Source organism: Tachypleus tridentatus, chromosome 13, assembly GCF_004210375.1.
Source record: "Tachypleus tridentatus isolate NWPU-2018 chromosome 13, ASM421037v1, whole genome shotgun sequence".
Taxonomy (NCBI): Eukaryota; Metazoa; Arthropoda; class Merostomata; order Xiphosura; family Limulidae; genus Tachypleus; species Tachypleus tridentatus.
In genome coordinates, this window is record NC_134837.1 from 103,389,154 (window position 1) to 103,417,052 (window position 27,899).

At 34.3% G+C, this 27,899-nt stretch overlaps 1 protein-coding gene across 1 annotated transcript in view; it reads left to right on the forward strand.

Annotated features, from left to right (window-relative positions):
- The first annotated feature begins 240 nt into the window (after positions 1-240).
- The window catches only part of LOC143236961 (uncharacterized), a 98,736-nt gene continuing 71,077 nt past the window's right edge, over positions 241-27,899 (forward strand). The window contains 3 exon segments of the mRNA XM_076475699.1: positions 241-986; positions 18,695-18,851; positions 22,751-22,778. Coding sequence (XP_076331814.1) covers positions 627-986; positions 18,695-18,851; positions 22,751-22,778 — 545 coding nt within the window. The 5' untranslated portion in view covers positions 241-626.

The following is a 27,899-nucleotide window of genomic DNA, read 5'->3' on the forward strand; positions in this document are numbered from 1 at the left end:
TTAAATATTGAACATATAAAAACAAAAACATAATTCTATAAGTAAGCCCAAAGTTAATAAGTAAAAGCATACATACCCCTTTTTTTCTAAATGAGTAAGTACAACTCAGGTCTAACCTTTATTGTAATATGTGTGTAAATTACAGCGTGACTCATTCAAAGGGAGACGGGAAAAGCTTATGTCAGTGGAGCTTTCTTGTCACGTGACTACAGGAAAATAACAAGCTCGCAGAAAGCTGACAGAACAAGCGTTGGATGTTAGGCGAGGAGACTGCATCTTCGACCGGCTTTGGTTTTGTTCAGCTAGGTAACTGTTGTCGTTGTGGTTTCATTGTTCAAAGAAGATGGCAAGCGCTATTAAATTAGCTAGCAGATTTTAAAACTATTTTTTTCAGTACCGATGGCTTAAATTAATGTCTTTTTAAATACTTGAATTGTTAGTACCGGTGATTAGGCCTAATTTTTAACATCGCTGTGAATTTATAACACTGAACACCACTGACTGATCGAGGCGCATTTCTATTATAATACTACTACTACTTCTAGCAGTAATATAAATTACTTATCGTGTGCAAGGTTTATTATATTTTTTTCTAAGTTCACGCAAAATCTAAAAATTTTGACAAAATGACTGATCATCCTACCACAGACCTGAATAGTGACCCCGAGTTAAGATACTTGGTAGTAGATCGAAACATTGGCGTTAGTGACCCCGCAGCACACGCCCAGTGGTCAGCAAAGAAACTGTTATGGGTACCTCACGAACAACACGGGTTTGTGGCGGCTAGTGTCACGGTGGACCGTGGAGATGAATTGGAAGTAGAAATTATCGAAACGGGCAAAAGATATGTGGTAAACAAGGACGATGTACAAAGAATAAATCCCCCAAAATATAATAAAGTTGAGGACATGGCCGAACTGACATGCTTAAATGAAGCATCTGTCTTGCACAACTTAAAAGATCGATATTTTTCAGGGTTGATCTATGTAAGTATTTTAATTATTTAATATTAGTAGTGCCGTTAATTTGAAAACTTAATAACTTTGATCTGTTTCATGTTTTAATAGATAAGTTTTTATTTGAATAGTCAATTACTGCTTTATTGTAATTTTACATATTTTTCACAAAAAGTTAGACACATAATACACACTGATATTTTTACCTTGTAGTTGCTATAAATGCGGAGTGATTATAAAGAAATATCTGTGTTTAAAATTTCCATGTCTTTAAAACTACCGGTTCTAAGGAGACTAAAATTTGCTAGAGGAACGTTGTGAATCTTAACTTCAAAATAAATTTATTCAAAAAATTCTGCACATAATATAGTTTGCGTGCTTCATCTTCACAAACATATTGGGTTTTTGTTGGTTTTTTTTTAATTGCTGTGTGAAAATAATTCAATATTAAGTCCGGTGACGAGAACAAGTTTAATTAATTTCATCATTAAACGTCTTGAACGTTTGCACCCTGTCATAATGTGTTGCAGGCCTATGTTACAAATGATATTCAAATTTATCTGACAACATCAAAACTTGCGTAAAATCAACTGGTAAAAGTTAACTCAATAAGCGCAACAGCAAACACAGCTACAAATATTTTGTTGTAAAAATTTATAGGGCAAGGTAGAGAGAGATTTAGACATTTTGAAAATAAAGTTAGAAAAACACGACCTTTTCTTTAATACAAACAAGAGTCGCGTACTTTATGAATGCACACTAACTTAACTCTCTATCTTGAGGTTAACTACACTCTCTTAACTATATCCTCGATATCCTTTCAGCTCGCTCTATTCTTGAGACAACTATCCCATATTGATAATCTATCTTCGAATGTACAAGGACACTTGACATTAAATCTTGAGGACTTTCTAGGCCTATATTAACGTAATCATTAAAACTCTCAAGACCATATAGGTTTATGATACAGTTAGCAAATAATTTATAGAATTAGAAATATAGTTTACAACAGTATTTTAATGAATAGCAAAGTACATTACTAGTTTTTGATTTGACTTCTCTTCCCAATTTTTCTATACGGATGTCATGAGATTGATTATCTGAATGATATAAGTGTCAGTGTACAGGATATTGCACGGATTAATATCAGGCTGTCTGGAACAAATGATGCCTGAAACAGCTGCGTTTGGGAATAAATTTCACGTGCTTATTGAGAACAATGGAAATAATATTGAGCAATTTCAATAAGTTATTTGAAACACCCTGTTCAAACTTGTGGGGTGAAATTTATGTTTCTCGAAGTATTTATAGTTTATATACGGTCTATTAAAATTAATTTCCTTAGAGCAGGTAGTTTTTAAGGTATAATTATTTTGAATGTGGAGTTGTCTTTTAAAATCATTTAGTAGTAGTGTAAGTTAAATTGGAAAATGTCTAGAAAACAAAATGAATTTTTGGGAGAAAATATGTTAGTTACTTTTGATTTTTAAGATTAATTTATTCTTAGTAGCAGTATTTCAAATAATACAACATTAAAATAAAACGTAAATTACTGAAACATATGTATGCCATACATGATTGTTTAAATGTACATTGCTATAGATATTATGTAATAACGTTCCATAAGTAACAGTATACAATGGAACGACGTACCCGAAACGGCTGATGTAGTAAATTTATATCCTATGGTAAAAAATGGCAAAGTGGACAATTACCCCATACCATCTCAATAGAACGCTATTTTCACGGGATTGGAAGTTGTTATAACTTGATTTTGTTACTCATATTTATCTCGGTATAAGACATGTCTGATAGTACAAAACATTGTGGAGGGACAGCCTTAAGTGTATAAAACTTGTCTGACAACCAATAAAACCGCTTTAAAATATTATTCAAATATATATATATATATATATATATATATATATAGAGAGAGAGAGAGAGAGAGAATGAATATAAAAAATTGCTGTCGGCAAAATATTGGGTGTCCAATTATTCTTTGTCCCCCTGCTTGATTAATGGCGGGACACCTGCCCAAAGGTTACGTCTACGTGTATATCTGTTACTATAATTATATTTGTTTACGTTTCTGTGGATTCTTATTTTGTTTTCTGATTTTGTATTTGTCATCTGAGTTGCAGATTTTGCACAGTTTTGAAGTTCGAAAAGGACTATTTAAGAAGAATATTTCGAAAAGACGTGATTTTAATCATGATTATTAAGTGAAATTTAGTCAATAAATTGTTATATGAAAATTTCACGCTGTTCCTTTACATAAAAAAAGTTATTTATTATCTTGCCGTTTAAAACATAGATCAGTTTAATTTTGGTAATATACAAAAAAGGGGGTTTGGTTTGTTTTGAATTTCGCGCAAAGCTACACGAGGGCTATCTGTGCCAGCCGTCCCTAATTTAGCAGTGTAAGACTAGAGGGAAGGCAACTAGTTATCATCACCCACCGCCAACTCTTGGGCTACTCTTTTACCAACGAATAGTGGGATTGACCGTAACATTATAACGCCTCCACGGCTGAAAGGGTGAGCATGTTTAGTGTAACGAGGATTCAAACCTCGGATTACGAGTCGAGCGTCTTAATAGTTTGACCACACAAAAGGATGGGATTGGTGAACTTGGATTTCTGCTCATGTGAATGTGTTGTCAGATGTGGTACCAGTAATCCAGGAGATCTGTGTGAACTGGCTCACGAAGTAAATAACAATAACCACCATTAGTTTGTTTTTTTATTTGAAGGCTTTTCGTTGTTTTGTTGTTGTTTTATCAAAATAGCCTACTGAACTGAAATAACAATGATAAATTATTTCCTTGAAATTCATAACGGATCAAGCAGTCTATTGTTTTAATGAATAGTTGATGAAAAACTATGAAAAAGTATTACCGCCAAATCTTCATTAACTTGTGAATTTGAAAAATCTGTAATAAAAATAAAAAGACGGGGGGAGGGTACAAGTACGAAATAAACTACCACGTGAGAAGTTTCAGAACTTAAGTAAATATTCTTGTACTGTAGAAAGTAATTCGGTGAAAGTAGAGAAAACACACTCGGAAATTCGCTAGTTTTATGCAAAGTGTGTTTGTGTCAAGTGGGTATACCTGTCTTACGTTCTGTAGTACTGACTGGTTTTCTACATATCTTGTTCCATGTTTCAGTTTTACCTTATTCATACTTTACCTGTATTGTCTATTTCTTCTATTTTTATACAGTTTATTATATCGTCTCTTGTGGATGTATTTATTTATATATTATCCTTTTTACATTGTCATATTAGTTCAATGTAGCATTCTAGCAATCTAGGTTAGGATAGAACGTAAACAGAACGTAGGCTAATATTATAAATAAAGGCGCTTTAGGCATGGACAAAGTTTCTAGGTGTGTTTAAGTCAAGTTAAACATACTTTTGCATGAAAATCATTCTTACAAATATATTTTTAAATTAAAACTTAAACTGCAGTAAAACAAACAGCAAATAAAAACAAGAATGGCATTTTGAGAAAAAAAGTCAGTTTATTATGTTTCATGTCTTTAAACTGAATAGATAAAATATATGTAAATATTTTTTGCGATATGTTTTAATTTTCAACTATGCCAAATATGATTTTTAGAATTATCATCTATTATTTTAAAACCATACAACTTTTATTACAAAAGTTTACTTAGGTTGACGATAATGCGATGCAATTGGCACTAGCGTTTCGATGAGTTCAAAGGTCCGAGACCTATTTGTTTCGTATTTGGGTCAGTCGTCTTGAAGTCAGGCAAGTTCGAAAAAGTATTTTAATTTTTATCCAGTATTGTGATGAAACAAATACATTATTTGGAGGTCAAACACGTGTGATAACAAAGTCAAGTTAGCCGAAACGTAAGATAAGTTTTCTTGGTCGCATAATTTCATAATTATGTAAAATGTTTCTAATTAATTAAATAAAGGTGATTGACATTATGTCGCGTATGAAACCGCAGAAATCAGTTGATGTTCGCGCCATCTATTAAGCTTCATAAAGCTAAATGGTAATCTTGTGGCATTACGTCACTGAGGTAATCTAATTACTTAGATTAACACTACTATAGATAAAAATACATGATTTTAATCATAGAGGTATGTGAAAAAAATATGAAACTAACACTTCACCTCTAAAAAATAGTCAAATTTATTAAATGTTTCAAATGAAAGGAGTTTAGAATTATTAGACCCAAATTCTACATTGATGAAAACACTTCTGTGTGATATTTTTATGGATCATTTATATTGAAACTATCAATCGCTTACTTTTAAGCCTAGTATTTGTTTTTGGGGGTGGTGGCTAGGTTTACCAGTATATACATTAAATATATGAGCACGTGACAATATGAAACTTAGATTACAGTTTTGCTCCGATGTTTCTTCATTATATTTTTATTTTAACATTTATCGCAATTCTACATGAAATCATGTTGCGAATGTGAAAAAAAAACGTATTTGTTTATATTTTACGCCTTCCGGTAAGAATATGCAGTTGTTACGTCTTCATGGCCCATAGCATCTGTGAGCTACACACTTATAAAACAATTCGCTCGCCTGGACGTTTTCAGAGTTGTCGCATATTTTCACTTTGTACTGTAACACGTTTGAGTAAATTGATTTATTTGGTTTTGAATTAACTACTTATGTGACACTTTAGTTCTTTTTAACCCTCGCACATCAACTTGTTTGTAGACAGTTCACAACCTATATTGTATCATGTTGAGTAATTTTACTGTTTTCTTGTTACAATATTTGATGTGAAAAATATACCACAAAAATGGCAACTTTCTTATTTTCGGGTAGAATACACGGGGTAACCACAGGTTGTTATTAATAAGGTTAGCTGCCATGGTGATGGCAGTTTTGATTTTTTTTTATCACCCATGTTTCTTGGATTGCTTTACCTAACAAAATCGAGACCCACAAACAGTTTCGTGTAAAAATATTCAGAAATATTGTGGTTAAATTGCATTGCTAAAAGATTCTGAATTCTATCGATAATTTTAGGCTTAATGTTTCGCAGTTTGATAGTCTTTTACAGGTTCTGACCAGCGGCGATTAAGTTACCCAATGATGTAAACAAAATTAGCTTACCCTGTAACTTGTACACAAAGAATTCCTTTTTGTTTGTGAAAAATTAATATCTCTAAATAAAGTTTGACTTTCGAACTTGAACGTGTCGAGTTTTGTGAACACTGCTATAAAAATGTCACTGTTGTGTCAACTATTTAGAAAACTACTCACAAATGGATGTGATCAAATGCTGTGCCGACCGTCAGAGTATAAAACTGATTGAAGTAAAACAGAAAACTCTTAGTAAATTAATATATTCTAAATCCTACTGAACTGTTTGTTCTAAAAATACTGTAAGAAAATTAGAAGGAGACACGTTTCAAAAGATGTTGATACAATCACTGAATACACAAGGTTACGTATGTTTGTGTTACAATTTGTTAGAGAGAGAATAGTTTGATTCATTTTAATTGGGTATAACAAAACGAACGTGACCAGGCTACTGGTCATTAAAATGGAACTCTTGTCACAGTACCATTCAACTTACTTCTTTGGCGACATTTTGAGATTTATATTACAAATGTCCATCAGATAAAACAACTTATTTCGTCTAAGGCACTGGCTTCTGTATAAGTTAATTTTTACGTCCGACAAAAAACATGCGATTCTTTTTTACATCTAATTACACATTCTTTCGAAACGAATGTTTCAAAATGTTTATACTGGCGTTTTCTAATTACAAAGTCCACTTTTCACTTACGACTTTTTTTTTATAATAAGTTTGAATTCGGAAACCTCAAAGCATGGGCTTTAAAGAAATGAGCCATTTTTGTGGATGAACGAGCTTGATATAGTTTAGCGGTTAGTGTGTATGGACTGGGAATCCGAAAGTTGAAAACTCGCGTCCCGTTTTCACGAAAGTGCCATCCGCTCTCTGAGACTATGGGAATGAAAAGAGTTATTCAAACACGAGTAATTCAAGACCGACACTGAGTGATGTAGACTAGCTGGATTCCACTTTAGTATATCGTTTTAAAATCTGGAATGGCTATGTGTAGATACCTCTTCTAAAACAAACAAACAAGGATATATGCGGATACAAAATAGCTCACAAATAGCTTTTACGTTTGAAATGCACAGTTAAAGACCAAGTACATTGTTTTTGTTCTTACATGGAAGATATGTTAAGTTGCTTTGCTCATTTTCTAAACTACAACATATGTGTAGCTTGTTACAATATTATTTATATTTTTCAAATGGAATAACGTTTTCTAACACACAGCATCCAGCCTTTGTGTTCGGTCCTACTATAACGCTCGATGGCATAAACAGACCCCTCCAAAGAAAATAAAAAGTAACATGACTCTTTTTTTTTATGTAAGGTGTACAGGCGACCCTATTATTAATTATTGGAATTGGTTGCATTATTCATTATTTGTTGTTTACATGTGGGATTCGTATGCTATTGGGTACCCTGTAACCAACAAAGTTATGGATGAGCTATTTATACAGTCAGTTGTATAAATAGTTTAGATAAAAATCTGTTTAATAGACTGAGGGTTCTAGAGTTAATGTGTAACGCAGTATTTTGTGTAAAGTATTAAGATGATGTTCTAGCTACTTTTCTTGAGGATTTAATATCAGACGTAATAACCGAACCGCTTTGTTCCAAGGCATCATTGTCCCTCAGAAGAACGTTTAAGGTCTAGCTTTCTATATCTCGCTCATATGTCACTGACGAACGTAACAATTTAATAGTAATTAGCAAAATCGGATTTTGAATCCAAGGGTTCATGATTCGTGAACTATTTTCCGCTAAAACAGGCTCTGCGTTTTGGGCCTGTGATTGCGTCATAAGTGTGACTGTAAGATTCTACTATTCAGTAAGATAAGATAAACACGAGGATTGTTGTTTTCTGTCTAGTCTATCAATGCGTAATTAGGGACGACTTTGACCTTTGTGTCGCTTTGCGCGATATTCTAAAATAAACTACTGGCTACTTTTTACTATTAATTTATATTCGTATTAACAGTTGTGAATTGAATTTTGTGAGGGAGAATAAATGACTTTTATTTGCACTAGAAATTCTCGATCAACTACGAAATTAAATACGTTTGATTGTGGCTGTTCCTTTGTTTCGTTTAGATAATTTCGTTAGGTAACCAACAATAAAGTATAGTTTTAAATCAGTTTGTAAAGTAATCAGGTCTATCTGGTTTTAGCGCCTTAGGATTGCAAGATTTATTGTTGTTCAATAAAGTTTAAAAAGCACTTGCATTTCACCACTGCTTAAACTTACCATAGAGGGCCTCATAAAGTATAAAAAAAGAAATAAACAGTGTAATGTAAAATACATATGTATATTTATTTAATCTCAAGTAACGTACTTCTGAGTTGTTGTGTTGAAGGATTTGCAAACGAACGTAAACAACTACGTAAATTAGTTGAAATAGTTAGTAGTAAATTTAAACCAGAACTTGCACCGTGCAGGCCAAAATTGGGTGTAATTCGGAAGAAAATTGGTATTGAAACAAAGTAGAATAAAAGCACTCTTTTTTTTTTTTAATAATGTTTGTGTGTTCTAAAAAAAAAACATTGCCCAGTACTACTAGGATTATGGCATATCTGAATTAGAAAACTTTAAGCTGCATGCAAGGGCGAATAGTTAGAAATCTGTTTGAAAGAACTGGCTCTTTATTTGGAGAAAAAGAGCAATGAGTGGCATTTTCCCCGAGAAAACGTTGCATGCTGACCGCAGCTGAGGCTGTTTTGTTTTTTCATCTCTTAAATGTGGCCTTTGCATATATGGGTGCAGTCCAGAAATTCAGTGGTTTCAGCTGTATTCCCACGTCTGTGTGTGAACTAGGAAGAAAGTGCTGCAAAGTAATACCAGTCTAAAATAAGTGTAGCAAGGTAGCTGCTTTTTTTTTAATTGTTTAAGCGCAAAGTTATCCATTGCATAGGATATCTGAGCTGTGCCTTCCAAGGGAATGGACCCAAACTTTTAGCATTATAAGCCCTAAGGCTTACCTTTGAGCAAGTAGGTAACAAAGGTAATTGATTACGGCTGGTGTTTGATAGCTAGATGTATTTGTTTGTTTGATACATTTTGCACAAGAGATATGTGTTAGCTGTTTCTAATTTGAAGTAATAGACCAGAGGGAGGACAACTAGTTAAAGTAATCCATCTCCGACTCTGTAGTTTAGCTATTCTTGTCAGACCTCTTAGTTGGAATTTACTGTCACTCTTTTATGTTTCTATATATTTATATATGGGAGGGGGTAAAGGGATGCGAACCACAGACCATCGGATACATGTTTGACTTTTTCGAAAGTTTAGAATTAGCTTTATCTTTTATATGCAGTTTTTTAGAATAAAATACGAGAATGTCCATCCTTTTCGTGCGATTCTGTACTAAATGTCATAAAGACCAGAGTTTTATGGTAAACGTGTGTGAAGTTAACATTGTTTTATCTCTTCCTTTCCTCGTCCCAACATTTAAATGGACACAATCCTTACTGGTTCTACCGGAATAATTTTATCTGACTTAGAAGTTAAACCATGTTTTTTTTTTTTTTTTACTTTCCATTATGATAAAGAAAGAGAACCTAGTCTTACACTTGGGTGTTTTCATGTATTGTATATATATATCTTTTTCGTAAGATTAAATGTAAGTAATACCAATTATAGTTATTGTGTTTCTCGGCCATTAATTTCCGTAATTATTTCTTACGTTTAGAGTATTATGTATTAGCATATTGTATGTGCGTATCACCACGTATTTCTGTAATAATATTTAATCCTAGTGGCCAGCAGTGTTAGAATAACTCATTTTTCGTCCAGTGATAAGTTGTGTATAATATACTTAAGTGTTTCTAGTGGTAACAATACTATCACGGCAAACATTAATGTTAATTCACTACTGAACGAAAATACTCAAAAATACAGTGGTCAGTGATTATTTTTATTATACAGACTGTATATTCTATACGTATGAATAACCAACGTACTTGGTAGGCGTTATACAAATATGCACACTATAAAATATCAGTAACAGAGAGTTTTACTTTTAAAAGTTGATTGGCATTCACTTTCTTTTTTTCTTTACAAAACAAGCCTAAAAACAACGTCTTTGGTATCGCTAAGTTACCAAACCAGCAAACGACCAACCAACCACATTCTTCTTTTTTTGTTTGTTTCAGTCGACTTAACTCTACACCTACTTCGTCACTAATATCAGTTTAAACCTAAATCCGTTATGTGTGTTCTGGGCAGTGCAATATGTAATCGCTTAGTAGTATGTTTTGTTTTGTTTTAAATCGTAATTCTGGTGCAAACAATGTTATCATTACCCTTTGAAGTTAGCTTTCTTACAGAAACCCTGCGTTCCTTTAAAAAAAGAACCTGACGATGACCGAAGAAGGTCGAAACGTTGTTCGCTCTTCTATGTAAAATATTTTCTCAACCCAAACGAGCCGTTTTTGCATATATATTAGATGATTATAACGTGTTGAATACTCAATGCTTTGTACCCTATACAGGCGTCTTTAGGAGGCCGCCCCCTATATTATGTAGGAGGTGAAGGTGTGTGTGTGTGTGTGTGTGTAAAACAATACACATCTCACTATCTCACTATGGACGTAACATGTATATATGTATCTATGTACATGACCGAAATAATACAATGTGGCGCCATCTATAAAAATAAAAAATCTATAAAAAATTCATACTTTGGGTATTCAATATTCAAAGAGAAAATAACTACGATATGTGCAATACCATTTCTTTATCACAGAAGACAGTTTTAAATAAAAGTACTCTCATTACAGCAGCACGATTCGAACACTTTTCCCGTGATGTACTTTTCATAAAAAAAATCATTTTAGAAAGTGTTCATTCTGATTTTTTTAAATTGGATATGAATACTACGATTAGTAATTAGTAACACAAATAGCCACCAGAAGTGAAGCATTTCTGCTGGTATAATTAAATCTTATTACACATTCATTGAATAAATTAACTTTTAGTAAGGGGGTAAACATGTCAAAAAAAAGAAGTAATAAAAGCATTTTGTAAATGTGAAAATATCTAAAATGGCGGTGCTATAAGCAATACAAATGAGAAGGTAAGGATGAAACAGCTACACATATATCATCTCTACGTGGCTTTAAAAAATAAATCGACCGAAATGGTAGTAAGATTGTAAAGTCTGTTATAGTTGAAACATTTTTTTACTCGATTCTTCTTGTCGTAAGTCCTAGGCCTACTCTGTCACGACTATGATATTGTGATAAACTGTATACTAATAGTCAGGAATACTTAACTGTCAATTGCACCGATATTAAAATCAAGTATGCATTTTAATAGCTCAACATTAAATTTTAGTCTGAAAGTTATGTTGGGTTGACCTGTTTATAACTGTCATCCCATATTCTTGTTTACATTTTTTTTGACACTGACATCAGTGCATCATTTTACATTTACAAAATATTATTACTTTAAATATTACGGTAGGGCTTCCTATATTTTTTGCAGCAACATGTTTCTGGTTTTAAAACAAAATATTCTACAAGTATGGTATCGTCAGTTAGATATTAATAGTTCTATAAAGCATGTATAAAGAATATGACATTCGTAATAACATTTGTGTAACAGTTAGCTTCTGCAGAGCTATAAAATTATTTTCAAAATGGGTGTTTGTGTCTTTGAATCATAATAAATGTTATATTCGTATTCAAATATCAATTTGCTTATGAAAAAGAGCGATCCTATGGTCACAACCAGCCGATCTCTTACATCATTCGCATTGGGTTCGTTTCAAATGATCACACTTTGGTTCATTTGACTCGATGAATGTAGGGCTAGGCATGGACTGGTTGGGGTGTAGGGCGCTCGAATTTCTATATTATAGTTATTTGAGTTTGAATCCCGTCACTGAGCATTCCCGCGCTTTCAACCGTGACTGCGTTGTAATATGATAGTTAGTCCTACTTTTCCTTAGCAAAGCGTAGATCAAGAGTCGTCGATGTTGGCTAATTGCTCTACCTCTAACCTTTCACTTCTAAGTTAAGGACAGCTAGCGCAGATAGCCCTCGAGTAGCTTTGGACGATGTTCCAAAAACAAACGAGAAGAAAATCAATGAATGCGTTTATTTCTCACGCTTGCCATGTGTATAAACGTGCTAAATTCATTTAGATATGAACTGGAGTTTGTTTTCACGGTAACAACAACAACCTAGAGCTAATTTTAACGGTCCACTTCCTTATTTTGTCAATACTCACCGACATCTTCAAATGCTACAAGCGAACTAAACTCGGTTCTTTTAACAAACGGGCGAAGAATACTTCTTCTGGTGGACTTAGTTCAGTTCGTTTGCTAATCGAACTTGGTTGCTCAGACTGTTCTATGAACAAGCTGCACTAAATAGGGGTTAAAACACTGTGTGAATAGGCCGTTTATGTCTTTCAAATTTAACGATATATACCAATCCTAGCAGTAACGACATGCTCCCAGAAAGAAAATAACAAAGGCAATTGCTTAGTTGTAAGTAAACTCTTACTTTTTAAAGTACCTTTCATCAATGACGATTATGAAAACACAGAAGATGAACGAAAATACCACACGGTGATTCTCGTCCCCAGAATTCATCTGACATTTTTCAGCTGTGAACGATAGTGATATCTGGTGTCATTGTTGCTGCTGGCTCTTCCTATCACACCGTAACGGTTGTTACAACAGTGTTTCAATGACCTAGTCTGGCGAGTCTTAGTATCACGAAAAACCTAATCCGCACTGGAAGCAGATAATGCAGTTATGCATATTGTTCTGCTAAATATTTACTTTCACTCGTAAGATCTTTAGAATATTATCGAATCCAGTGTTATATAGTTGATAATATTTGTATTATTAGCAGTATGTTAAAAATAATGATTAAAACGTCATGCCATGGATTGATGTAATTAACACACAAATACGTGAATTCCATCCAGAAACGCATGAGCAAAAAGCTAAAACCAACAGCTCAAGCAGTAGATGATATATCATAAAGACAGCAAAAACTCCTTTGTTCAAAATGCTTTTTGTAACAATTTCCAAGGTAACAGTGTTAGTAAGCAGGCCCGACATAACCAGATGGTAAAGACGCTCGACTCGTAATCTGACGGTCGCGGGTTCAAACCTCGTCATATCAAACATGGTTGCCCTTTCAGCTGTGAGAACGTTATAATGTGACGGTCAACTCTACTATTCGTTGGTAAAAGGAATAGTGCTCAAGAGTTGTCGGTGAGTGGTGATGATTAGCTGCCTTCCCTCTAATTTTACACTGCTAAATTAGGGACGGCTAATACAAATACCCCTAGTGTAGCTTTGCGCGAAATTTTAAAAACAAAGAATACCACTAAGGAGGACAGTGCTTAGTATGTAAGGATGAGCTAAGAGATGAAATGGTTGCTGCATTAAATCTATTAAGTCTGTGATGCTTAAAAATAACTGCTAAGGTTGAGTTACAGCCTTGTTTAAGCACCTGTTATCGAGTATTTCACAGTTTGAGATCCAAATATCATTGAAAAGTATTGCTAAAGCAAATAACTGAGAACTAGCTAAAGAGTCAGTGTTTTTTTTTACACGATAGCCAAAAAATGTCAAGTTTTGTAATGGCTTTAATACGGCAGTAAAGCATTTTAAGAGTACTTGAGAATATGTTGTCACTAAGCAATGTAGTGCTTAATATAAGCTTTAAAACTCATAATTTTAATATAAACGACTTTATCATTACCCCTTGAAGTTAGCTTTACTTTGTGTTCCTTTAAAAATATTAAGTATAAGGTGAAAAATGAGTTACTAGCCAATAATAGATGAACATTACGTGACTGTATCATGTAGAACACTCAATGCTTTGTACACTAGACAATCGGTGTCTTTAGGGAGCCTATCCCTATATTATGTATGAAGTAAAAAAAATATCAGCAATATATTTCTATAATGCACTAATTTTCATTCTGCAGTAAAAACTTCACAAAACAAGTAATAAAAAAAATTAAACGTAAAATGATGTAGGAATGGCGGTACCGTAAAGAAAGCAAACATGAATATTGGAATGATACAGCTATATATTTTCCGTATATTCTTTCCTTACAGTTGGTTTCTCAACATTAAGTCCGAGTCACGATTATGACTACTGATGATTAATAATCTATTGTAGCCAAGTGTATGGTATAGTATCAATATCTAAGGTGATTCTACAAGTGTTATGAAGAAACTGACAAAACTGATATGATATTAATAATATATATTGTACCATTGAATTATAAGAAAAATTAAAACAAAATAAAATAAAACCATACAAAAATTCCTACGCAAGTAGCCAAATGTTTCCAAGAATAACTTTTATATCCAGTTAAATATTAAATTCCTGTCAGTTGCACGAATATATTTGAATAAAGGAATTTAAACTGAATAGTATTATATAGTCTTAAGGGCTAATAATCATAAGCTTGTTATGAGATTCAATATATACTGGCTACTTATCTGTGGATTTTTGTGTTTATCCTGACTTTGTTTCTATACTTATTACTTGTATCATAAAAGACCAAACGCTGTAATCTGGTCTTATGTCTTAGTCTATTTTTAACGTTTGAAAAGTCTTGTTAGATTTGCCGAGGTTTTTTTTTGTGGTTACGCTATCTACCTTGATATTTTATGATTCAATGACACCAAAAACTAGAGAAACATTCCCCCAATATATGACAAATAGTAGTCTCCAAAGGAGGATCAACTCCACAGCTTTCAACGCTAGTTTCGTATTTTCTATATAGCACTCGGAGAACGATTTGAGTGCATTATTTATTTATTTTATTTGTGGTTGAAACAGGAGTAACCTAGTATCATTTTTATTCAACGTGCAGGATTCTGGGCTTAATGTTTTTGCTGTGTTGTTTACAAATACTCCACCCACCCTTGTGTTGCATTCAAATATCGCCCATATTTCAAATTGTTTATACGTAACTTTAGCAAAGATTTATGATTTTTTTTTTTTTTGGCATTCAAATACATACACCAATAAATCCGATTTTACTCTAAACACATTTTGACCAAACTTGAAGCAGTCAGTGATCTATTAATCTATTGTTAACCTCGTGTATACTTCTCTATTTCACAGAAAATTCAACACGCTATGCTTTACAACTATTTAGAACATACATATCAGCAAATCACACAAAATTCGCAGCCGATAGAAATTCACGATTAAACGGAATTTATAATAACTACATCTTGACATTTGTTTGTTGTTCAAGGTTAGTGTGATATCACAAAGTTGTTCGCTCTTGAGAAGAGCACGTAACAACCCTTTCTAGCGCAAAATATTCATTCAGATCGTAATGCTGCGTTCTCGTCGGGGATTTAACATTTACAACGCGGGAATATCCCTAGTTCTCAGTAGTATTAAAAAATTATGAAGCATGGGTTAAATTTGGGGAACAAAGACCATTGAGAAAGATATCTGCAATCAATCGCATCTCAGCTATCGTAAGCAAAGTCTATGAACACAAATCTGTTAGTTCACGTGACCCAGGCAACAGTATGCAACATAATGAAAAATTATTTCTATGACACATTTCAGTAACAGTCGTATACATCAAGCAGATAGAGAATAAAACGGATATTCATGTCATTCCATACGAAGACATACCAGTCAAGTTACCGGATGTAGTCCCTATAGATTTTTGTGCATTTCAACTATTGAAATGGAGGCTGGATAGACGTCGTTCTCGTGCATTAAAAGCATTGCAGAAAGCAACAGGAAAGATGGGTGTGCTTTGAATGTGACAGCCTTACGACGGAGCATTTTGCAATTAAACTAAGCTCTAGGAATATTGTCACGATTCACGGTCGCCAGAGCATGACCAGGTGTGGCGACATAAAATGTAACAACATGGTGAAACTACAAAATTATTTAATATAATGTACGTAATCTTTATATTTGTTCACATGGTACGAAACCATTATTTCTCTGTTTTAAGCACGTCGTTTATTTGTGATATTAAATACTATAGTAATTTCCTAACATATACAGTGAGATAATAGATCTGTTATTTCACTCTGAGATACTTTACAGAAAAGATTAACATTTGATTCTATAATTTACTATCAATTTAACTCTATCCAGAATAACTTTTCCAGAGAGATACATCATTTAATTCGACAAACTGAATGCGAGGTATCTAGATAATTGATATTTTTATGTACCAAACCAGGACCACTGTTCTTGCAGGTATTATCTAGGAATTCTTCTTAGTACCTCTTAGCGCACTGTTTGTTAGCCGTTTGTTAACATCGGTAAAGTATGTCATTAACAAAAAAAAATGTGGATAGTATCAGAATACGTTACCATTAACAACTGTTAATAAATGTGGACATTTATAGGTCGAAACGTCGTTTGGGCTAGTATCATAGAAGGTACGTTTACCATTCAACAAGTGGGTTTCTCGTCATCACTGATTATTAATGTGGACATTATACCGTTCAGTGAGGTTTTTGCTACTGAACAAAAAGTTACTAATTCATCAGTGAGCAAAAATTGTAACTTAACTACAGGGTGTTCGGAAAGTCATTGTGCAGTTTTGTAATCATATTTTATTCAGTCTATTTCAAGCCAGCAATTGATAGCAGTATTCAGAAACAAAATAAGAAGGATCCAGGCCTGTATTGATGCCAACTTTCAACATTGTTTATAATTGTCATTCGTATTTGCCTCCTGTATTCTGTATTGAAACATTGTTAATAAATATATAAGTGCACAGTGACTTTCCGAACACCCTGTGGTATAAATGTAAATACCAAATACTTAAATTTCATGATATTTTAAAAGAAAAAACAAGTATCACTGAACATGTTTGATACTTTGCGTTTCGTTGCTAAGTGTAGTATATATTATTAAACAACTGTATAAACATTGAAACATTTTTAGTATTGGGTTGAGGAATAATTTGTGAGCGTTTTTTCAAGTTAAAAAAATATATTCATAAATGAAACGCTTTCGCAAAATATTTCATGTCATTTGGTAGATAATTTTTTGCTCTAATAGATGGTATGTTTGATTTTCATATGTCTTTAATTTTTGCTTTCATTTTCAGCTCATTAAATGGAATGTCAAGTGGACAAAATCGAGCATTTTCGACACCAGAAAATTTAATTTCTTGCATTTTCGTTTAAAACAATGCATACTATATACCTAGGTATTACATGAAATAAAGTATCATAATAAATGTTTTGGGTGTAATGTGTTCATGCATTGAAGTATTGTATAGTCTTGCATGTAATGCTTGAATGAAATTATTTAAAAACGCTCACGAATTATTCCTCAACCTAATATTTTGAGTTCATGTTGCAATAAACTGACATTTTTAAGCTGTAAATTTCTCCGAATGGGGGCCGAAGGCTGCATCGCTGGGTGACCTGTTTTAAGTACTTACACCCCTGTATAGTAATGTGTTGTTTGTCAGTCACTTAGTAGACACTAAAATAACGTCTTATAAGGGACGCTTAACGTTGCAATTTGTACTGTGACGTTAACAAAACTTGCGCATGCCGTGAATCACGAGAAGAATTATGCACGCTGTAGTCTTCAACATAATATATGAACTTCAAAACCAAGAAATAAAAATATTTACTAATCAAATGTTTTTTATTTGTTCTTGAAACAGAACACTTTCGAGGACCCTGCGGAAGTACATCTCGTTCAGTTGTTATGAGTGTCTGTTAAGCAGAAAATGTGATGCAAATTAGACAACTGGAATGAAAAAATGTGATTGAATTTTAATATATTCTATTTTAAGAAGGAAATACCCTCTAATTAAAAGAACGTGACGTTCGGTTCCCTTGATTGATTTATAACACCTTTACCGCACCTTATGTGTATATCATCTTGTTGAAAAGGTTTTAAACACTAGCAGCTGCTGATCATAATGGTATAGTAACATATCTTAGAAACTACACCCATAAATTAGCGCCTAACTGCAACAGACCAGTAGCCATGACTTGAAAGTGTTATCAACATAATAAAACAAAAACAGTACAATTTATTTTTTTCAGTACACCAGTACAAGTTTTAATCACTTAAATCTCGTAGCTGCTGTGTGTGTGTACACACACACACACACACACACACACACACACAGGGTGGCCCGTAAGTCTCTTCCCATCCATATATCTTATGTATCCAGTGTATCTGTGTGCTGTCCCTCATTCTCATTGCGCTCATGCACCTACGTACTTGTCACAATACGCTCTTCAAGTGTAAATATGCTTACATCGGCCATATTTCTCTGGAAAAAGAAATTTATAATGCATGCGCAATTGAATATAACTAACATATGGATGGGTAGGGCCTTACGGGCCACCCTGTATGTATGTATGTATGTACGTATATATATAGTAACATATCTTAGAAACTACACCCATAAATAACGTGTTTTTTATTCCTAATAAATATAATAATTTTAATTATTACAGAAGTGTAATAAGTAAACATATACGTTCATATGTATATAGACGCCTATATACATATATATATATATATATATATATATATGTATGTGTGTGTGTGTGTATATTAATCATTCGTTAGGCTTAGACTGTTTTTTTCAAAAGTTAACGTAAGAGTAAATGAATTAGTTACATAACATGTTTGATGTCGTTTTACAGACCTACTCGGGACTGTTCTGCGTTGTCATCAACCCCTACAAGAGACTTCCAATTTACACAGAGAAGGTTATCGAATTATACAAGGGAAAGAAACGCCATGAAGTCCCGCCTCATGTCTTTGCAGTCACAGACGTAGCGTATAGGAGCATGTTGCAAGGTAAAGAAAGCAGACGAGATCTTGGCTGGTCAGAAGTTTACAAAATTCTTCAAGTGTTTACATACGATCGCTTTACGTTTTACTCGTCGTGCACGTTATGTTCACTAATTATAATTTTCATGTCAGATACCGTGGTACAGGGTTCGTTCATAAATATTTTTGCATAAATAAATAATTATTGATCCTTCTTTAAACAACTGATAAGTTGTGACTTTTACAGCAATGACGCAACCGAAATGCGGTAGTATCCTTGTAACAGATATCGTGTTTTATTATTATTATTATTAAATTCATTCACGACCTAGTGTATACTGTATAGTACCTCACGTATAACCAATTTTGTATTTTGTGCTGTTAGAGAGCTATAAAAAAATTAATATAGATATCTATAAAGTACCGGAATTCTGTACAAGGGTTTTCAAATAGCCGTCCCTTTGAACTGAGGCTTACAGGGAGAGAGCAGCTACTCAATAGCACCCAACGTCAGTTGTTAGTCTACTCTCGTCTGCCTGAATAGTTGAATCTAACAGCCCCAGTTATAACGCATCCATGTTCCAATGTGCTGAATGTGTTTTCGCGGCAATAAGACGTGACCCCTAATATTCGGATTTACATTTCGGACACACTGATTACTCTGCCACACCCGGCCCATGTTATAAAGACAAAACGATTGGAGTGTTCGTTAGCCGTATTTTGTATAGAGTTGTTTATAAACACGACTTTACCATTTTGATAAGAAAGAAGGTTTGAGACTATTTTAGCTTTGCAGTTGGGTTGTAGCATTTAGAGTTTGATCGTGTTATGGTAGGTATAGTTTAAGATACAAACATTTTTTTTCATGTTGGACAACTGATCTAGTACTACGGCCAGCTCAGCTGAGAGCTGCAGTTTCGAGCTGTATCCGCTCCTATCAGAGCAGGTGGGTCGATATGAACCAGAATCTTATCCAGACGCTCAAGCCTTACGGGTTATTATGTAAGACAGTTTAAAGTTCATGACCGAACTGTGCATGACCAAAAGTTTAAAGTTGAGAAAAACATTACTTCTACTATAAAATTAACAAACCTGATCAGAGGTGTCCACAGACATTTCTCCAGGGGGGGGAAGCAGTGTGAAATTGTAAAGTGAATAACTTCATACACATTTGCTGAATGAATAAAGAAAGAAATATTTTTATTTTACAGGGAGGTGGGTGTCAATCTCCCTGCTGACCCCTGTATGCATTGTGTATGTCGTAGCACTACATACAGTACTGAGTAAAATAGCGTATTTTTTTAGACGTAATATGTGACTGTTGATTGGAATTCAAGTGAAATCTGTTCTCGACTAGTTGAAAAACTTGACTCATTTTTGAAGTTCAATATGGAACATAAGTAAAATTTACTTTGATTCACTGTGTTCTGTTAAACCTACATTCGTTTGTCTAGACTCGTAGTCCTTACGTGCGTGCCATTTTGCAAGCATTTTCCGTGAGTCATTGACGTTGTCATGGCAACATAACCGATAATCCACTACATAGTTAAGCCGATGCGTCAAAAAAAGTCATCAGAGTTTTAAAAACTATTTTCACTTTTGGACGCCATGAATTATGGACCTGTGAACTAAACTTCATTTTGATACACTAGTTTATTAGCATTTAAACTAATTTGCAATCTCGTGTTATTCCATTTCGTAAGTTTTAACATTTGTTACACTCAACATTCGCATAAGCTTTGTACCCAAACTCTCCTTAACTGATCCCATCGGATCTTCTTAATTCAGTCAGTTATTCTGAGGATAAATGAACAAATACTAATAGGATACGCTTCTCAGTTGTGCGATTCGACAAGTTCCGCTTATACGAAACAAGCTACAGAGCATGATATCAAATAATTTAGACAGGCATACAAAATCTGATGGAACCTCAACGTATTAGTCATGTGATTGTACAGAACTAACGCATGAACCAAAGCTGATATTTATGATACTTTTGAACACTTTTGTTTCACAGTTTACATTTAATTTCAAATATTATGATTTAATACGATGTCAACTAAATTCGTAACAGTACATGTATAACTGATCTTGCTAAATAATAGCGTAGCTGGTATAGAACAGTCGGGGTCTGCCAGCTGTGGGATATGAGAAATAGGGTTCCACAGCATATGGTGCATACGCTGTTAGCTACAGTTCTTAGTCGATCTCGTTTGTAGGTTGGACTAGCATAAAGGGAAGAAAAAAATATGTATTTACACACGTAATCATCAGCGACCTAATTATAATGCTGAACTTTAAAGGTTAACATATAAAATTACCTTTTAACTGGACTGTGATAGTCATTAAGAAATCCAACACAGAAAAATATATATACTAATTTTAACAATTTAAACAAAAACGTTTTTAACCCTAGTTTAATTTGGATGGGATACTTAAAACACACTAATTTCATTCCTCAGCCTTCCACAACAGCCTTTATTAATATTAAGTTATAGTCTACGCACGTCATCTACATCAATGAAAACTAAAAACAAATATCAAGTAATTAACATAGGTAATTAAATATAACAGTCGAACTGTATTACTTGCTGTATGTTGATTTGAAATACAGTTATATCATTGGAGTACCCTCGATGTTTACATCTTCAGAATTAAATACAATAATATCTCACGAAACTAAGTTATCGCTTGCACAATGCAAAAACAAAACATCAAGAAACTGTGTAGCATCAGTTATCGACAATTGTTGAACTATTACGAATTCTGATGTAGTTTGTTTAACGAGTCCCCCGGAGGAACAGCGATAAATTTTAGTGTTTACAACCCTAAAATTCTGGGTACAATTCCCCGCGGTGGGCATAGCAGATGGCCCAACATGACTTTGCTCTAAAACAATCAAGTAAATTATTTAATGATAAAATACGTTACACTTCTTAAAAATTTATCAAAGTTTCTCTTTAAAACAACAGAACTAATTTCTATAAATGTAACCACGTGTTCCCACTATTTCCCTGATTTTTAATGCAACTCTGTTCTTATGTAGAATACGTGCGTGTTTAGAATTTATCATAATCCAAAGTATATGTTGGAGTGATCAGAGTTGAAGGAAGATTTAGTTAAGTTGATCACTTAAAACTTAATATTTGTAATGTCTTCAAGGAAGTAACTTACAGCAGTTACTTAACCAATTAACAAGAGCTATAAAAAGTGCGTTAATTCTAAAGTTAAATGTGTATTTTCTTTCTAATAGTTGATTAAACAAATCAGCTAGTATTACTCTGTCAACGTCTCGGCGCTGCCAGGTGGTTCGAATCCCCGTCACACCAAACATATTCGCCCTTTTAGCCGTGGGGGCGTTATATGATAGTCAATCCCACTATTCGTTGGTAAAATAATTGGCGGTGAGTGGTGATGACTAGCTGCCTTCCCTCTAGTTTTACGCTGCTAAATTAGAAACGGCTAGCACAGATAGCCCTTGTGTAGCTTTGTGCGATATTCAAAACAAACAAACAAACAAAACATCACATTGTCATAATTAAAACATTTAGACCCAGTAAGATGTAAATGCAACACTATGCTGGACTTGTTTTAGATTTTTGCAAATTATGCATTATCTTTCTAAGAATAAATGAACGGGAAAACGAAATAACGTTGATCATTACATTATATTGAAGAAGACGAAGCACTTTAATTAGTACGGGGAAAGAAGGAGGTGGTATTTATTATAACCAATCGGCTTATTGTAAAAACTATTATAATTTATTTAATTTCTTCTTTCAAATTGAATTACTTTTTACATAACCGAAGTTCATTCAACAGTCGTCTGTAAGGACAGAATGTTTGTGGCACACACAAAAATATTTAACTTCAGGTTTATTGCATTACACAATGCTAATCCCTTCTTATTTGTTGTCTCCCTTTAGATCGAGAGGACCAGTCTATTCTTTGCACGTATGTATTCCATCGTATTCTAACAAAAAATTCTCAGTAGATAAGCATAATGGTGTTATTTTGGATAAAATTTTGTTTTAACTCTGTGTTATAGCGCAACAGTAAAAGAGTTTTATAAACAGTAATCAGAATTTAACGTTTAAGAACTTTTGTAATTGCACTGCAAAAATTTGGTATTCTTTTATCTTTACTTAGTTTTAAGTATTACATGTCATTGCAAAAAAAAAAATCAAAATTGCAACAACTTATCTCGTTTTATTTATATAGGGATAACAGAAAGCTACACATGAATCACAGAAGTAGACAAAAATTATAAGTTGTGTGTGTTTCAATAATGGTTCTTCTTTTATCAAGAGTGTATTGGGAAGTAATATATATATCAAGTGCATCTTAGCAAAGTTGTAATGTTATGTGCAACAATTTTCAGAGGATAATATTTTGTTTTAGTGTAACTCACGGTGCCGTAACATTATGTGTAAAAGTTGATCATAAGCAGTGTACAACACAATAGTCAGATGCATGTCTGTTTTAACAGCCTACCAAGGATTAAGTCTTTAAAAGAAATATACGTACCCCTAAATTCCAGTCTTTACAGAAATAAGTTTTATTAGATTGTGAAAATGAGTGGTACATTTACACTCGCAGCTTCTTATTTCCTTAAGACTCTCTTTGTAATCAAAATTTTAGTTTATTACGAAAAAATTCATCTTATTCCATTAAACATAATAATAATTTTACAATTTGCTGGCATAAATACAATTCATTGTTTTTCAAACTGTTTAAACGAGATTTAATCCCTTTAACGTGGATTTTATTTGCTAGTTATTCAAATGAGTTTATTCAATATAGTTTAATATTAAAAAGTTAACATTTGCTATCTTTGATAATATATTTCCAGTAGGTATTTCCTTACTCAAAATTATCTCGATTTTGGTCTGCTCTCTAAGCATTACAAAAACAAACTCTACAGCCACTAACCTTGGTAGCCCATCTGTTTTGAGCCATTTCAGAACATGTGTTGATCATATGATTAATCTGCACCAATCGTACTGCAGCTAGCTCGCTCTACTATTCAGAGTAAGAAAAGGTTAACTTCTCTCACTCAAAGCTATAATCCCACATTGCTAGCGTGGCACATAGTATAATATTAGCAAATGAACTAAAAAACGATACGTGGGTAGGGCTTACGGACCATGAAATGTATTTCAATAGGCCAAATGCAGCCTGTCCATAAAAAAAAAAAAAAAAAACCATCCAGGAGAAGCACCTTGGGTTACGTCAGATTATGCTGAGTGTAGTCCATCGAGGCAAAATCATCCAGTGAAAGCGTCTTGCACAAGAAATATATGATGAAAAAGACATACACGTAGGCGCCTTTGTTACTAAATATTATTGTAGTATTCGTTGTTTGATACTGTAATGATTATAACAACTGTAGCCCTTTTCTCACCAAGTGGATATATATGGATTAGAAAGCTATATTTTGTTTTTCAAACTCCACTCATAAGGAAAAAACTACAGTACACATCTTACCAAAAGTGGTAAGAACGTCTGTGCTCAACTAGAAGAGAGGGGAGAATACACATTGGAGAGTCCAGAGGAATGACACACAGGAGATGATGCAATGAGTGTCTGAAATTTCGTATTTTGAAAAGCAGAATGATCCCAGTTGTAGGAATTTCAAGCTAATATGGATGGACAGAAGTTCCCATCTACTTTACTGATGAGGTACATGAGTGATGGTCCTTTTATAAAATAAATGAAACTTGTAACTTTTAGTAAAAAATATATAGATACGCATACCACCATATAAGCTGCTGGTGTTCTTGTAGAAACATCCCATCTCAACTGTGAGTATCATATAGCTATCCACATCTAGTACAAATATAATACAAAGAATGTTTGACTGGGCAGCCGTCGTCACCAAGTAGGATCATGTAATACAATACGTATCAGCTAAAATATATGGGAAAAGTGATATGTCGACTTCAGTAAATAACAAACAGATGCGTATAGAATCGCCACTAGAGGAAGACGTTACCTACCTGAAGAAGACACTGCCAGGTCGTGCAGGTAATATGTAATGAATGTATAGGGAATTGGCCATATCTCAGCCTGAGTGATATATTCCAAAAGCCGGTAAAGGCGAGCATCTAAAAACGTGGATAATGAAATGAATACAAAAACCTGTGCAGATGGCAACCTTACATGGACAGGTCAGTCAGTCATATGAGTTGATGAACCCCACTAGTGAGTGCAATAGGGGAAAAATCATGGGACACAGTGAGAATCCTTTGAACACATTGTTGGTAACATGAACACGAAAGAAGCTATTATTAGCCACATAACATCTTGGTGAATAAACGGGACAAAGAAGTCTATTTGGAACTGAATATGAGTACAGGGGGAAAAGTAAATAGAAGGCCAAAACTCTTACCTTGGTAGCAGATATCAAGGAAATGAAGGCCTGATAATGATAGAGGATAACATAAGATAAATTGGAAAGGATCCAGGAAGCATCCATGACTCAAATATTGGAAAGACAACAACTGCACTGCAAGCAAAGATGAAGAGGACTTAAGGGAAAGATGATACAAGGATCACTTAGCAATAAGTTCAAATAGAAAACTGGAGAAACATAAAATACAAAATGAGATTTAATATAGCAAAACAAAGAGGTACGACGGATGGAGAAGACAAAAGGAATGGAAAAGGAGAGAAATAATAGGGGGGGGAAAAAAAGCTTTCCAGAAACGGGAAGAATTGGAAGATGTTGACAGGACAGTCTATAACTAGAAAAAGTTGATACAAACTCTGATCAAACAACCAAACAAAACTTGGAAATATGAAGTACCAAACAACAGGAGGAAGGAAGTTATAGTGAACAGACCAAAGTCGGAAGGTATGCCACTGCCTCTGGTGTGCACATAGGGAGGAATGCTGAATGGAACAGGAAATGAAGCACTACACTAGGCGTGAATCCCTGAACTGATACAAGGGACCAGACAAAAGCCATATGTGCAGATGGAATTTGGTGACATCAGAATAAACAATGACTGTTTCTTGACTGTTAGAAGAGAGATTGGGACAGAAGTGACGGAATGGAATGTTGTTCCAGTAAGGATCAAATCAGTGAGAACAATGAGGACACAACAAGAAGTGATATGAACAAGAGAAACAACTCTGAAGAAAGGAGTTTGATCAGTGAGTAGGCATATATATATATGCATTCATAACTGAATGCATTTAATCCAAAAGCTGAAGGGTGAGGAACCATAGGAAAAAAAAAAAAAGAATTTATGGCTGCCAAGTGAGTGACAAGCACATCTATATTGGTGTTTCCAGTTGAAAACATAGCTATTGAAACACCATGTTGGGTTGAAATGAAAGATCAGCCACCAGAGTTATAACGCCAAGAACGTGACACAGGAAGATCATTATGTAACTGCCGTAGGCCAAGTAAAGAAGATCCAGAATCTGAAAACACATAGGTTTGGATTTAGTTCCCCCTTGCTTGGTGATATAGCTGACAACAGGAGAATAGACAGAATGAACCATAACCATTGCTTCTTCAAAAGGATGGAGAAATAATAGAGCCCAATGAACTGCTAAAAGTTCCAGGATGTTGAGAACAGAAAGCATAACCTGTTCAATGGACCATCAACCATAAATCTCTCAAGAATCGAAGAAAGTTTTCAACCCACTAAGGAGGCATTGGTAAACAAATGAGACTATATAAGGTGGAGGAATGAAAACCCCCATCATTGTCAACTCCCTGTTGAGCCACCAAGCAAACTTGGCACTGACTCTGTGGGAGAGGGCAACAGGAGAGCCAAATGGGTTGTATGATAAATTCCTTTGATCAGAAAGGAAGGTAATGCATAGAAGTTCAACCCAAGGGAATGATAGCTATCAAAAAAGCCCATAACCCACACACACCCCAAAAAAAAGAGAACCCTCGTCAGTGAGAAAAGGAAATGGTAAGGCCATTGAGACTGCCAACTCCATATTCCTGAACCAAAGCGGAGAAAATAAGAAATTATGAAAAACTCCAGTTGAATAAGATAATGAGCGGGGTTAAGAATGGACTTCTCCATCTAATTAGAAAATTCTACCTGATTAGTTTCTTGAAGAAGTAAGCAGACCATGATTGACTTACTGAACACAAGAAGAGGCAAGCAGGAGCTAGTTGCCCATGAAAATGAGAGTCCAAAGACACAATGAGGGGCAAAAAAGCTTACTGCTTAACAAAACACACAGACCTAATTAGGGTCAAATGACAACATTTGAAACTAGTAGACATGCCCCTTGTTGATGAACTGGAGAAAATGATATGACAAGATTCCCACAAAAAATTAGAAGCAAGTCTCCATAGCAAAGCAAGGTGGCTACAGATAAGAGTTATGGAGCAGCACAACTTTGAGGCTTCTGGATGAGCTATCAATGAAGAGGCACCACTTGTTCGAGTTATAGGCAATTCCAGTTGCCTTGCACAGACCCGGTACATTGTGGCAGAAGCAGAGCCCATCTTGACGAGCTACGAAGCTTGAAAAATGTCAGTGACGCTTCCTCTGACTTGCAACTTGCATACTTTCATCTAACAAATCCCATTCCTTGAGCCTAGATGTCAAAAGCTTGGCATTTGGCACTGTTAGTCCAAGATCTCTGATCAAGTCATTGATGTCTCTTTGCTTGGGATAGTATGGGTTTCTCTCACCAGCTGCACCTCAGAAATTGTAATTTGGATCTTCAATGTCTACCTCCTCCTCTGATTTACTGCTCTTTTCTGAGGATGGCTGCTTTATCTATGGCATAGTGGATACAGGGAGTTCAGGACAGTGTGGCACTGGGGTGATGGATAATGGAAGGTCCAGATATGTGATTAGTAGATGCATTTTTGCCAGCCCAACGTTTGAAAGGGTCCACCATGCAGAAGAAGCAATTGCTTGAGTGATTAGTGGGTTCACACCAAATTCTTGGAATAGCGAACTTCATGACTCTTTGGAAAGTTCTGGAAAATGGGTAAATTTGAAAATTTCATTACCCAGGTCACAAAAACAAAGATTGAAGAGAAAAATAGGTCTTTTTCCATTTACTTTAGGCATAAGCAATTTGATAAAT